Source organism: Puntigrus tetrazona, chromosome 21 (assembly GCF_018831695.1).
Source record: "Puntigrus tetrazona isolate hp1 chromosome 21, ASM1883169v1, whole genome shotgun sequence".
Taxonomy (NCBI): Eukaryota; Metazoa; Chordata; class Actinopteri; order Cypriniformes; family Cyprinidae; genus Puntigrus; species Puntigrus tetrazona.
The window spans coordinates 18,901,762-18,916,564 of record NC_056719.1 but is presented as its reverse complement, the minus strand read 5'-3'; the positions used below and the strand labels follow the sequence as shown (position 1 = coordinate 18,916,564).

The 14,803-nt window shown below is 43.4% G+C and overlaps 2 protein-coding genes and 1 pseudogene across 2 annotated transcripts in view; 2 read left to right on the top strand and 1 right to left on the bottom strand.

Moving 5' to 3' along the window:
* Window positions 1–14,803, top strand: part of LOC122326397 (GTP-binding protein SAR1b-like) — a 167,116-nt gene that overhangs the window by 1,911 nt on the left and 150,402 nt on the right. The window lies entirely within an intron of this gene.
* Window positions 1,166–2,928, bottom strand: LOC122326418. The gene is made up of 4 exons (XM_043221283.1): window positions 2,912–2,928; window positions 2,428–2,636; window positions 2,195–2,261; window positions 1,166–2,106 (listed from the first exon to the last, which is right to left on the bottom strand). Exons 2-4 carry the CDS (start codon window positions 2,608–2,610, stop codon window positions 1,415–1,417), a joined length of 942 nt encoding a protein of 313 aa, XP_043077218.1. The 5' UTR covers window positions 2,611–2,636; window positions 2,912–2,928; the 3' UTR covers window positions 1,166–1,414.
* Window positions 6,007–14,803, top strand: part of LOC122326427 — a 9,653-nt pseudogene continuing 856 nt past the window's right edge.

Below are 14,803 nucleotides of genomic sequence, written 5' to 3'. Positions count from 1 at the left end.
GTTCTCTCTTCGGTGGTCTGAAGACGAGGGCTCTGGAGCTGTTCATGTGCAGCGTGACGGAGAGACGAGGATACGGTGAGGCTCTGCTCTGGCTCTCACACTACATCACCTGACAGCATATCAGTGTCATATCACCGTTTTATTTTGTAATTTATGAAAATCTTATGCTTTTTTTGAGAATTTGTAATTGAGTAATCTTAACTTAATCAATAAAGGTAAAATAAATACGTAGACCGACTGAGATGACTGAGTTATTGTTTCTGACAGATGATTTTGTTTTTATGTCTATAATGCTAACTATAGGCACTAAAAGTAATCCTAATTGTGTTAGCATTATGCTAACATGTTACCAGTAAGTTGTTCAATGTTAACATGTTTTAAACAAGAAGGTAACGTGGGTACCATAATGCTAGCAACATTTCTCTGATATATATATATATATATATATATGTACTTACTAGTCGTTTGTCTGTAGTTGCCGCTTGGACTTTAGACTGAGTGTACAGAAAACTAGATTTTTGTAGGATTTGTTTTGTTTGGATGATTTTAAAGACCTTCATGTCTTCATCATGCTTCCTTGAAGTAGGAATGTTACAGGAAGTTTTTATTCGATTCTTTTGCTTGCATGTTAATATAAAGCACGGATAACATCTAGAAAACGCTTCAGAAAGGAAGCGACGGCTATAACCTGTGGGTTTAATGGGTTCCACTCAGAAAGAAATCCTTTCTGGATTCCAGTCATCAAGATGATCCATGAGATCGTTCCCGCTGCTGTGAAGACCATAAAGACCACGCTTGAGAACACAGAACGGATCTCACTGTTCAGAACATCTTCATTCATTGTTTAAAGCCCATTTAATAGAATCAATAATGGTTTAACTTCAAATATATTGTGACTATTGAAAGATTTGTATTTGTGCTGAATGAGAGCAGTATGTGAGCCGTACTTTCACTTTAAATAATTCTATTCTGAGCCGGTCTGCTTTCCTGTGTATAATGAGCTATGATCTATTTTATTAATAAAGTGTTATAAGTGTATTAATAAACTGGCCTAGAGAGACTTAATTATTGATCAGTATGTTATTGCAAATATTATTATTACTTCTTCTTCATTTTGTTATCATTGAGTTTTATTCGCAAGAACAATAAATAATAAAACAAGCTCTGTTTATTCATTTTCATTTATTGATAGTAAATTGACATTCATTGGCAATGTTGAATATGTTTTTTATAAAAATCAATAAAGAGATAATATGTAATTAGAAGGAAAAAAACACATTTTAAAGATGTTTATAAGAAGCACAAGAAAACAGAAGTAAGTGTAGAGTGCTGAGACGATCAGTCAGAGGCTGGAGGTGGATCATAACACACCAGAGAAGTCCTCTTTCTCGTCTTAGGATGAACCGTGTTGGTTCTAGACCGCAGCCCTGGGAACTTCACGCAGAACCCGGAGACACCACTCCAACCCACGATCATTCTCGTACATGTTCACCACCTGCAGTCTCACCTCTTCAAAGCGGGCCTGTCTAGCTCCTCTTCTGTCCTGACGAATCCACTCTTCTTTGGCCAGCTCGTCCACGTAGACCTGATGATTGTTCATGTTATTAATGATGTGATTCACCTGTTGCCTGTCATTCTGCGTGACTCGTTCCTGGTCTGTGCGGCTCAGCACTCGGAGCATAGCGTCTCTCAGCGCTGCACAGTATCTCCCGTAGGTCACCGCGTTCGCGTTCACGTACAACTCATCTTCAAAGTGAACCACCATGTGTCTCTGAATATCCTCGGCTGTGTTTGGAGGAAGTGTGTGACCGGTTAAAGTAGCCACTGCCTGCTCGTTATATATTTTATTTTCTATGAAGTCTTTTAACACCTTGGAGTGGAACTTGAGGATGTTATTGTTGAAGACGTGTTCTCCTCTCTTCGACTTCCCCACTTCCTCTATTAGCACCTCATTGCAGTTTCTATCGATGGCCTGGATCTTTACTAACATTTTCTTCTTAATATCATCCACTTTTTTCTGTCTCGCTTTCTGCTGAGCTGCTTGAGCTTTTTGTTCTCTTTTGGATCCTTTCATCATATATTCAATAATCATGTCCTTTCTGACCTCTGTGGAGAGAAGAAAAAAACCCCACATTGCTACGATTGAACTCTAGATTTATTAAATGGAGAACAGCGACGAGCAGAAAAAGCCCACCTCTTATGTTTCTGAGTCCAGAGAACTCTTCTGCAGCCGGAGCAGATTTAAGGGGAGCAGACATCTTCTAAACATGCAAAGGTAAGAAATGCAATAAAAGGACTGGCGTGAGATGCAGTAATTATACATGTGAAGAATACCACACGATCAACCATAAAAGACATCAATCAAATCAAAACTTGGAAACCATTAAAGGTTAGAGAGTTCAGGCACATGCTTTAGATGCGACTCACTTTGGCCTGTTTCAGAAGCGGCTCTTTCACGATGTTCTCGATGGCCTTCTCTTTCTCCTTCACCAGCGCCTCGTTCCCTTCATACAGAGCCAGCACCAGCTCCACGGACTCTCTGAGCGTCCCGATCACAGGAACGATGTCCATGAAGCCGATCCACACCGAGTCCGATCCCGACGAGGCCATGCTGTTCTTCTGGATCTGGATCTAAAGCCTGGCGAGAGAAGAAAACATCGCTGATAACCCACACGAACAAACGAGCGCAAAACATTCCCCAAAAATAGATTGAGTAAAAGTAGATAATAGATATACTGGTCATGATCAGAGCCGTGCTTCATTAAAGAGCTGTGTTTTAGTGTTTAGTTTCTGGATCAATGAAAGTTTCCTCCAACTTCCAAACTAAAAAACCCGTTTATCCCAGAGATAATCAGCTCATTTTATACAGCACAAATCATCTTGTCTATATAGTCACAAATAACCGTGTCTTGCCTGCTTGTATTTAGCTGTCTGTAGTTTGCTGGTCCTGCTCAGAGATCTCAGGCGATATATAAAGCCTCCTCTAACAGGAAACGCTTCTGATTTTTTTTATAGGCGTCGTCTTTCCGTGAAAGGAGTATATTCATTCAAAAGAGATTGCGACACTCTTCTAGTTAATAAATCTAAACACCACTTCACTTCTAAAAACAGTTGAGATCGAGCAAAAATAACACGAGCTGCATGAAGAGATGATGTTTATTAATATAACATCACAAACTAAATTATAGAAATATTTCACAAATAGCACTTCCTGTTTTATTACTGAATTGATGTTTTGTGTATTGATTGCTGTACAGCTGAGAAACATGAACTCATGAACACTGAGGACTTTCTTCTAATCACAAAAACATTTATATAATTCATGTCATTTTGTTTCTTGCTGTAAATACAGAGTGCTATTGCTTTTTCCCAGCTTCTCTCTTCTTTGCACCCTTTAACCTGTTTCTGTAAAAGGAAGTGTTTTTCTTGAGAAGCCCTGGGTTTTATTGCTCAATGCTTCTCAAGAAGTGACATGAATCAGACCTGCTTGAGTAATATAGTATTATTATTTTTTAGATTATTTGCTGTTTTGTTTATTTTGGAACTTTTAAATGACAACTTTATCATTAATCGTCTTTAAGACTAAGACGTTTCAGAGAATTTGTCAGTACATCCAACATCTTCACCCCCAAGATCTATTTGTGTAAAATAGCTTCTGTTTTTGTTTTTCAGATGAAAGAGTGTTTTCATTTAAATAATTGATCATAAATAATATTGAGGAAAATAATTAATAAAAAAAAAATATTGCATTTGTTTTGGGTTTATTTGTCTCGTGAGAGTTGGCAACAGTAACTGAAATACTTGATTCCCATCGAGGAGCTGGATGTAGACTAAACTTTGAGCGCGAGCAGGTGGAGGTGAGTCGCGCATGCGCAGTGCAGGACTGACGCCACGACAGCGACCTCTGCTGCTCAAAGCCCTGCAGAACACATACAATCAGTCATTTCATAACGACTACTGATCATTTATCTGCATGTAGTCTTGTTAATTTGTAGCATTTAGCAGCAAGTTACTCTACCAGACAGTTCAGTTCATGGCTTCAAACTGAATATATTACAACAAGAATGACACGCTTTTTATGAAGAATTGAAAGCCATCACACGTAACCTCAATGAATAGAGAGCTTCATTTGGGTCATTTGTTAGTTGTATTAGCTGTAATTGTCATGCATGACTCGATAAACTCACAATGTTTGTACAGGAGCCCGATCTCACGTGGCTTGCGCGAAGCACGGTCACCATGACAACCGCTCCATCTTCAGTCTCGCGCCGCTCCTTGAAGGACATGAGAACGTGAAAGTGTTTCATGTGGCTTAAAGTACAACGAATTCAGGGTGGAGTATTATTGTTCATGCATGCAGACAGCCATAAGAGACCAGAATCTAACACAATGTTTTCCTTAAAAATGCTGGTTAATCGTTGTATTTCTGTAAACAGCACGCGTCACACTGAGTCTGTCTTTGACTTTAATCCACGTTAAGCATTTACGAGACTGAAATGTTTGAAGCCTGGCAGAGTAACTTGCTGCTAAATGCCACAAAATAACATGACTACATGCAAATCATTATTTAATGAGATATGATACACTTTATATATTACATAACAAGCAGTGTTTCAGTGCTGCTGTGTGGCTTTGAGCAGCAGGGGTCAGTCGTGCGCCGCGCATGCGCACAGCGAGTCGTTTCGAGGTTAAAATGATTATTTCGAGAAAGCTTCTCATTATTACGAGAACATAAGTTATTATATTATGAGAAAGTTTTAAATTATTTAGAGAAAGTTTCTCTTAAGAAATGTTATGAGAAAGCTTGTGATTATTACGATTATTAATAATAATAATAATATTCTGATTATTTTTTAGACCAATACACCCAGAACTTAAGCTCTAGATCAGTTTTAAACACAGCCCTGTGAGATAAAGGACTGATCTGATCCCTGTGGTCTTCTCTGGGGCTCATCTAGATGTTCTGGTCTTTGATGAACACTTGATCCATCGTCTGATCTGGATACAAACCTAGAAAGAATTAAAGGACTATAATGTGATAGAAACTCGCTCAAGTATTGAGGAGATAAACCATTCAGGGCTTTACAATTAATAAACAAGATTTTAAAATCTCTCCGATGTTTGATAGAGAGCAGTGACTCATAATAATTCTAGTTGTTATAAAGTCCTGCAGGTGAAACCTAGCCTCAAGTTACTGGATCTCCAGACAGGACTCGAGTCTCACATTAAACTCCAGCCGTAACCAGAAGATTGTTTTTAATGAATCATGAACCGTTTGAAGCCTTCGACTCTTCCTTGACATCTTTGTTCTCACAGCGATCTGGGTTTATATTTTGTAATAACAAGTTCAGGAGCATCTGAGGGCTTTGATAGAATAAATATAATTTAGACATCTTTAAAGACATCTTCTTCATAAACTTTAGTGTTTTTAGCCCAGGAGTGTGTATATGAGCAGGTTCATCTACAGGTAATCTGTTTCATATTTTATCATTCATCCCTTCTCTTCCTGGTATAGTATACAGTGATTTATTTCTCTTCTCATTCTTCTAATGATGTTGTGAACATGAGCTCTAATTCTCTGGTAATCTATGTCTTTTTAAGTAAATCTGAAATGCCTTCCCAGCAAAGACATAACGTTCTCCTGCGTTTTTGCTTTGCGTTTGAAAATTTTAAAACAAAAAAAAAAAAAAATTAGAGAAAGATTGTTTTTGTTTTTCTTTCCCAGGACATTGCAGGATGATTATTCTAATATTGATAAAAGACACCTTGTTCCTTGAACAGTTTCTTCTGTCAGACAATCCATCTCAAGAACACTGGACAATGAAACATGTACATAGATATAATAATATACACTTAGAATAATATATCAATAACAGATATACAGTAATAGGTGCACACACACACACACACACACACTCACACTCACACACACACACACACACACACACACACACACACACACACACACACACACACACACACACACACACATCTATTATTGAACAGAATGGTCTGTTATAAGCAGACATGGGTTTAATATTATCTCTAATGAAGAGCAGTCACAGCTTCATTCATAAAACAGCGACTAGCGTTCAGTCCCCGGCATTACTGAAGCGTTCCGTTCCGTTCCATTCTGACGCAGCGAGAGGAGGCGAGCAGCTGAAGCCCCGCTCGGTGGAGAATAAGAGCCGGACGCCGTCGGTCTCCGTTTAAACGAGCTCTCTTTCGTCACACTTTTCCCGGGATCCCGGCGAAGCGAGCGCCCGTGTCTCTCTGTAAAGCGGTCCGGAGCGCCGCGCCGCGGAAGGTCTCCCCGCTCGAGAGACGCAGTGGTTCGGTCCGGGATCGCGGAAGCTCTGAGAGAGTCGGAGAAGTTTGTGTCGATGTTCTCGTGAGGAGTCCGAAGAGACGCGCGGAGACTCGAGATGCGGCGGAAGCAGAAGAGGCTGCTGCAGGTCGCGCTGCTGCTGCTGCTGGTGTTCCTGTTCCTGCCGAGCGTCGGCTTGTGGTCCGCGTCTCTGGAGCGGATGTTTGACAGCTCCGCGGACGCCGCCGGACTCTCCGACCTACAGGTACCTCGGCGTTCACGCGGCGTTCACGCGCTCCAAACACACGACGTCGCGGCAGGAACGCTTGTCTCGCTCGAGCGTCACGGTGTTTCGTGTCTTCGTCTTCTTTTCGCTTCGCCTGAGCGTCGGACGAGGAACGCGACGCGACTGGAACGCGCTGTAGTTTTGTCGCGTCGCTTTATCTCTCTGTAGACGGGCTTTTAAGTTATTAGTTGATCGGTTATTATATGGTTCTTTTGAACGAAGTCCACAGACCGATAACGAACTGACTTTAGACGTTATTAAAGTCATGTGATGTTTCATTCTGTTCTGGATATTATACACTAATATGTGCTTTTAAAGTATTCTTCACATTCAGATAAAACAAGCACTAAACTCTGTGGTTCTTGGGTTAATTAGATTTATAAATACAAACCTGAACATCGAATATGAAAACTAGAGAAAAGCATAACTTAATGTTACGTGTAATGGTTTGCTTTAGATTAATATTGATTTTCTTTTCAGATGGAAGCCTATTTTGTTCACTTCGTTCGATTTTAAGCAGGCTATAACGGCAAATAAAAGAGTGTACACCAAAGTACAAGTGGATCCACGTTTCATTCAGTGACATCAAGCAGTTTTTTTTCTATGATGATGTTTTCATACACATCTATCCTGGTCTGTGTTTTTGATCAGCACTTTCTAGACTCCTTCAGGAAGTGTGTGAACCTTCCCCTGAGAGGGTTACAGTAGAATCATGCCATGTTTTGCTGTGAAAGAGTTAAGTAGATTATGGGAGTGTACGTCTTCAGTCTGATCTGAGCTGAATCCCGCACGGAGCTGTGAAGGGCTTTCCTTCCTCCGTCCGTGTGTTTGTGAAGAGATGAGGAGGACTGATATGATGTATATGTCGGTGTGGTGCTGCGGGTGCTGATGGAGGCGCTGCGTGGTGGTGGTGTTGAAAGGCGGTGTTGTTTGGGCCCCGGGCTGGCTCCGCTCCAGGACGCCGCTCTCATAGCGCCTCTGTTAGAGCCTGAGCTTCAGCAGGTGCATCGATCCCTCACACACACTCACTGTCAGCGTCGCCTCACACACACACACACACACACACACACACCGTTACACCTGGAGGAGCGGTTTGATGTCACCTCGTGCTCACACACAGCGCTCCCGCTCCGGATCATTCATCAGGTTCCCAAGGTTCAGGGACGTGCTTGTTTTTAAAAGAGGTGTGGCTGTGAGCAGTGTTTGCATTTATAGAGCAGACACGTAGCGGGAAGCGGCGTCCCAGTTCACCTGCTACACCCCGCCCTGAAGGAGACCAAGTGTGTAGAAGAACTACCAGCTCAGAGGATGACCCTTCACAGCTCCGCTGATCGGTCGTCTCACAGAGATAACAGTACCGGATATCATTTTCCATCTTAATACAGACTCTTTAACATAGTTCTGGCCCTAAATACAGGTTATTAAAAAGGTTTTCACACTCTTAATACACACTCTCTCACACACACACACATAGTTCACACACACACATTACACACACACACACACACACTCACACATTACACACACACTTACACACACAGGTTACACACACACACACACACACACACACACACACACACACACACACACACACACACACACACTCACACACACACACACACACACACACACACACACACACACACACACACACACACACGTTGGTCGTTCTCTTCGTCCTCTTCTGCTATTAATATTAGAAAGAGGTCTCAACCTCTCGTGTTTCTATGTTCTCAGAGAATGAACAGACAGAGAGAGCAGAGCGCCGGCGTGAGGAAGAAGGACTGGCACGACTACGCTCTGATGAGGAACGAAGCGGCTCGTTCAGGTGTGTGTCGTGACGGAGGAGGCGTGACGGGGCTGAAGAGGAGTGTGATGGTAACGCTGTGTGTGTGTGTGTTGAAGGTGTGGGTGAGCAGGGCAGGCCGTATCCTCTGAGCGACTCGGACCGCGTGGACCAGGCCTACAGAGAGAACGGATTCAACATATTCGTCAGCAACCGCATCGCCCTCAACAGATCGCTGCCGGACATCAGACACCCGAAGTGAGACGCTCTCTTCCTCCTCTGTAATATAGAGCGCTCCACACTTTACTCTACATCACTACAATAACAGCGTGTTGGCTCTGTGTATATACAAACATCTGAGAAATTAGGCCTGAAGAAGTCTTGAACATTTATGTTTTCAGTATAAATTTTAGTCTTGAACAGCTCTGAAATATTGAGCTGTTATTCATCCGGGCTACAATTCAGCAGTAAAAGTTAAACAAAAAGAAAGCTAATGAAATCTAAGACTCTGGAGCACAGAAGCAGTCATCAGCGGCACTGGTGTGTTTGCAGTTTTTCTTTTATGGCAAAAATCCTTAAGATATTAAGTAAAGTTAATATATTTTGGAAATGTCCTACCGTAAATATATCACAACCTCATTTATTAGTAATATGCATCGCAAAGAACTTCATTTGGATATCTTTCTCAATATTTAGATATTTTTTACGATCTACTTCAAAATATATTTACGCAGTAGTAGACAAACCAGTTGAACCAGAGAGTTAGTGAAGGCCCTCGTGTCTGTGTCTATAGACACTGAGTCCTGACTAATCACTACAAATGGCTCGACGCTGTAGAAGTGTTAGTCTGGCCTGCCTCTGTCTAACGGCGCCGGCCGGTGACTGCGAGCGATGTTTCTGATAGACGTGCTGTGTTTGCGTCGCAGCTGTAAGACCAAGCTGTACACAGAAGATCTTCCCGACACCAGCATCATCATCCCCTTCCACAACGAGGGCTGGTCGTCTCTGCTGCGCACCGTTCACAGCGTCCTCAACCGCTCGCCGCCGCAGCTCATCGCCGAGATCATCCTCGTGGACGACTTCAGCGACAAAGGTACAGCGCGTGTGCTCCAGATTAAACCGTCCGCGTGTCGTCTGGTGTAAGTCAGCCAGCGTGTTTGATTTGTGGGACAGATTGCGAGCTGCTGTTTCTGGGATGATCCTGGTTTGTCCCGGGTCTGTTCTGCGTCACATGTTTGCATAAGCGTCAGATTATGACGGCCGTAATCCTCTCTCTGTCAGTTTGTTATGAGGGCTGTGTCTTGTTTAATCAAACGTAAAAACACATTTCAGTATTTGGGTTTGGTCTCATTCGTCTTCACTATATTAGAGTCTGGATCTGATCTGGGTCCCATCACTGAAGTTAGGACACAGACCCCACAAATAATGATTAAAGTGTTTGTATATAATGTAAGGTCAGAGGCACGAGCTGAACCGCTGAAGAGCTTGTGTGAGGAGGAACATACACTGCTGTGGTGGTGGTTTTCTCTTTAACTCTTTAGAGCTGCTTTGGGGACGAAAGCGCTGTGTGAGTAACGTGTTCGCCTGGACTCTGTGTGTCCTCTAGAACACCTGAAGGCTCCTCTGGAGGAGTACATGGTGCGTCTGCCCAAGGTTCGAATCCTGCGCACTAAGAAGCGTGAGGGTCTGATCCGGACACGACTGCTGGGCGCCGCGGCTGCGAAGGGTCAGGTCATCACCTTCCTGGACTCACACTGCGAGGCTAACGTGAACTGGCTGCCTCCGTTACTGGGTGAGAGCGGGAACGCTAACTTCCTGTTCTGTACTGTGAAGACGCCTGTGAAGCGGTCTCAATAAACCCGTGAGGAGAGAGCTGACCCGATGAAGCTGTTGTTTGATGGCAGTGAGTGATTGGTTTCAGATCGCATCGCAGAGAACCGGAAGGCGATCGTGTGTCCGATGATTGATGTGATCGACCACGATAACTTCGGCTACGAGACGCAGGCCGGCGACGCCATGAGAGGAGCCCGACTGGGAGATGTACTACAAACGCATCCCTATCCCAGCTCAGCTGCAGAAAACTGACCCCAGCGACCCGTTTGAGTGAGTGAGAGTGTGTGTGTGTGTGAGTGTGTGTGTGTGTGTGTGTGTGTGTGTGTGTGTGTGTGTGTGAGTGTGTGTGTGTGTGTGTGTGTGTGTGTGTGTGTGTGTGTGTGTGAGAGAGTGTGTGTGTGTGTGTGAGAGAGAGTGTGTGTGTGTGTGTGAGAGAGTGTGTGTGTGTGTGAGAGAGTGTGTGTGTGTGTGAGAGTGTGTGTGTGTGTGAGAGTGTGTGTGTGTGTGTGTGAGAGTGTGTGAGTGTGTGTGTGTGTGAGAGAGTGTGTGTGTGTGTGTGTGAGAGTGTGTGTGTGTGTGAGAGTGTGTCTGTGTGTGAGAGTGTGTCTGTGTGTGAGAGTGTGTGTGTGTGTGAGAGAATGTGAGTGAGAGTGTGTGACTTTCATTGTGTGAAGAAAAACCCTTTTATACTTTTTTTTTTTGTGACAGAAAGTGACCCGTAGATATATAAAATGTAAAGAACTACATGTATTTTCTACTTTTGTGTCAAAAACATTGACGTGACACGGAACTGATCACAGGTGTGTTTGTGTCGTGTGTTTTAGCCGTGTTTCTCGGTGTCTTCAGTGTAGTTTGAGCTGTGTTTCTGTCTCCTCTCTGAGGTCTCCGGTGATGGCCGGCGTGGCTCTTCGCTGTGGACAGGAAGTGGTTCTGGGAGCTGGGAGGATATGACACGGGTCTGGAGATCTGGGAGGAGAGCAGTACGAGATCTCCTTCAAGGTGATGGTTATGGTCTGATATAAACCTGATTACAGCACAGATACATCTGATACTGGGACGACGGTTACAACGGCAACGGTTGCTATGTCATTATCCTGATCAATACAACAGCTTTAATGTAAAGACGTCGATACACATTAGGCTTTTCTTAAGATACTGCTGAGTTTAGTTTCAAGCCGTTGCTGTGAGAATAAAGAACAATAGAATAAAAACATCCTGCATCTGAGAATAAAACCAGAGACCAGCGAAGTTCCATGAAGATATTTGGATTGATTTTTGGAATAAAAGATAATGTTTAATTTTCTCGTACAATGTTTTGTTGTCTGTGGTCTGATGACCGTTCTGTGCTCCAGAGTCTGATCTCAGTCTGTGTTTAGAGTAAAGTCAGATACAGAGACTCTTCATGTGTTCCTCACGGAGTGGTTTCTGCTCACATCTGATGCTGTGACTTTCAGTCATATTTCATCTCTAATCGTACACTTAATTACACGGTGTGCATCTAAACCCCAGTAGCACTCTTTTAGCCCTAAACACAGAGTTTGTGTGATCTGAGTCTGAAAGCCTGTCCTCTCTCTCAGGTGCGGATGTGTGGAGGCCGTATGGAGGACATCCCCTGCTCTCGAGTCGGTCACATCTACAGGAAATACGTGCTCTATAAAGTACCGGGCGGAGTGAGCCTGCGCCAGGGTGAGCCTGAGATCCGTCCACTGTTTCTCGAGTGTATATATATATATATATATATATATACTGTGATTATTTCTTCAGTTAAAGCAAGGAAAGCTCTGTACAGTCCGGCCCTTCTGAGGCTGTGCTATGAATGTATTGCTAATCTGTACATTAATGACTTTCTATTAATGCGGTTCAGTGGTTGTAGTGAGTGGTGTGTATTTGAATGAAAGCGTGTGATCCTCCTGTGTGTGTGTGTGTGTGTGTGTGTTCAGAACCTGAAGCGCGTGGCCGAGGTGTGGATGGACGAGTACGCCGAGTTCATCTACCAGCGACGGCCGGAGTACCGGCACCTGTCCGCCGGAGACGTGACGTCTCAGAAGGAGCTGAGGAGCAGACTGAGCTGCAGGAGCTTCCGCTGGTTCATGACCGAAGTGGCCTGGGATCTGCCCAAACACTACCCTCCTGTGGAGCCTCCGGCCGCCGCCTGGGGAGAGGTGACCGCTTCAGAACCACACTACTGAGTGCTCTGGGCTAGCGTCTTTAAGTGCTTATGGGTAATGAAAGGTTGACATGTTGATTTTGAGAATCCCTGATAACATGCATGCGAGGTCAGGAAAACACTTTTTGTTGTATTCTTATATGCATTTATTTTTACCTTACTTGCTCAACAACTCCCAAACGATTCTCTCAATGATGATTTCTGCGTTAGAAACAGATGTCTGACCGCTCCTAAAGAGACACCTAGTGGTGAAGACCAACATAGGACCAGCAGTGTGCTCATGTTTGAAACGATGAAACGACTTGAGGCTTGTTTTAAAAACTCAATGATTCAGAGTCGACTCAATAACTTTATACAAGGTGCACTTTAGGATTGAAAACTTAGCAGGATGTTTTCTTTCACTTAGGGCTGTTACACACTGCATGAAAGATCTCTTTAGTCTCTCAGCTGGGTCTTACTCTGGTTACTAGCTCCTCGACCCAAAACCCTCTTAAACGTGTGTGTGTGTGTGTGTGTGTGTGTGTGTGTGTGTGTGTGTGTGTGTGTTTCAGCTGCGTAACGTGGGCTCCGGTCTCTGCATGGAGAGCAAGCACTTCTCCTCTGGTTCCCCGATCCGTCTGGAGAAGTGTCTGAAGGGACGAGGCGAGCCGACCTGAGTCACAGTGTGTGTGTGTGTGTGTGTGTGTGTGTGTGTGTGTGAAGCTGTATTCAGACTCTGTGTTTGTCAGTATATCATCTGCTCTGTGTAATGAAGGAGCAGCTGATTGCAGTAATGTGTGTGTTGTGCAGGTCTTCACGTTCGGCTGGAGAGAAGACATTCGAGTCGGAGACCCGCTGCACACTAAGAAGGTGTGTTTCGACGCCGTGTCTCACAGCAGCCCTGTGACTCTCACGACTGCCACGGGATGAAGGGGAACCAGCTGTGGGCCTACAGGAAGGTACACGTCATTCACTTCTCTGACAGATCCGGTCGTTATTCCAAGTTTATTTTGAACTTCTCCCCCAGCCACGCCCACATCGTAACGTCCAATCAACAATCAAACAACTCCCGCCCTTCAAACAGAGAGAGGTTAAAGGGTTAATCCACCCCAAAATGAACATTGTCGTTAATCACTCGTTTCAAACCCGTAAAAGCTTTGTTTGTCTTCTGAACATAATTTAAGATATTTTGAGAACCTGAAGGCGTGTGACTGTCGTCTTCAAACTATTAGACTTTCAAGCCATCAGTGGTTCAACCGTGAGGTTATGAAGTGATGAGGATACTTCTGTACACAATGAAAACAAAAATAACACCTTTTATTCAATTCAATTCACTTCTCTGTGTGTTTTGGAGAATATGCAGAGGACGCAAACCATGTTTTATAACTGTGTTTTTACACAAAACGCGGCTGATGTCTTTCATACTTCTACTGTAATTGTCAGTTTGTGAAGTGATTAGTTCGTTAAACTGTTTTTTAATTTAAAAATAAAAGTAATTGTAATCCATTACAGTTACTAAGTAAGTAGTGTATTTTAATTATACTTGTGAAAAGGTTGATGATAAAGTGTGTTACTTCAGGTTCTTTCACACAGACACTACTGAATACAGATTTGATTGATTTCTTTCATACATTGCATTGTTTTCAAGTTTAGGACATGCTTCTATCCTTGATAGTTGTTTTTGAGTGTTTTAACTGAGTCGTCTGGAGTAGAATTACTGCTCGGTCAGATTCAGGTGTATTCAGCGACTCTTTCAGGAATCATTTAAATACAAAACACCTGCATTGCTTTCAAGACATCGTGGTTACTCGAGCTGTCTGAGTGGGAAAGAATACTAATACTGAACAATACTTCAGTGGCTGGGGCCTGAGTATTATGACATCATACTGCTCAGAAAATCTCGATTGAGACTGTTCAGGTTTTGAGTAAAAGAAGCAGAAGGTTCTGTTCAGAAGATGAACAAAGCTTTTTATGTGAAAATGACTAAATGTAAGATTTGTGGTGAAGTACCCTTTAATAAAAGAAGAAATTGCTTTAGAGATGAGAAACCTCTTGGCCTCATTGTTGTGATGCACAGGTATAAACTGTGCTATACTGAAGTGTGTGTGTGTGTGTGTGTGTGTGTGTGTGTGTGTGTGTGTGTGTGTGTGTGTGTGATCAGGATCAGAGCCTCTATCACCCCATCAGTAACAGCTGTGTGGACTCAGACGCTGCTCAGAAGCGGATCTTCATGAACTCGTGTGATCCGTCGTCTCTCGGACAGCAGTGGATCTTCCAGAACACCAACGCCACGGTCCTGGACTCCTTCAACCACAGCGACTGAGCACTCATCATCTTCATCATCATCTTCATCACTCTCCAGACTGTGTGTCTGAGGACGATCTCAGAGATGATTCCCGTCACAGTCTGATGCCGTCTCTCATAAACACTGACGGCTTTATTTAT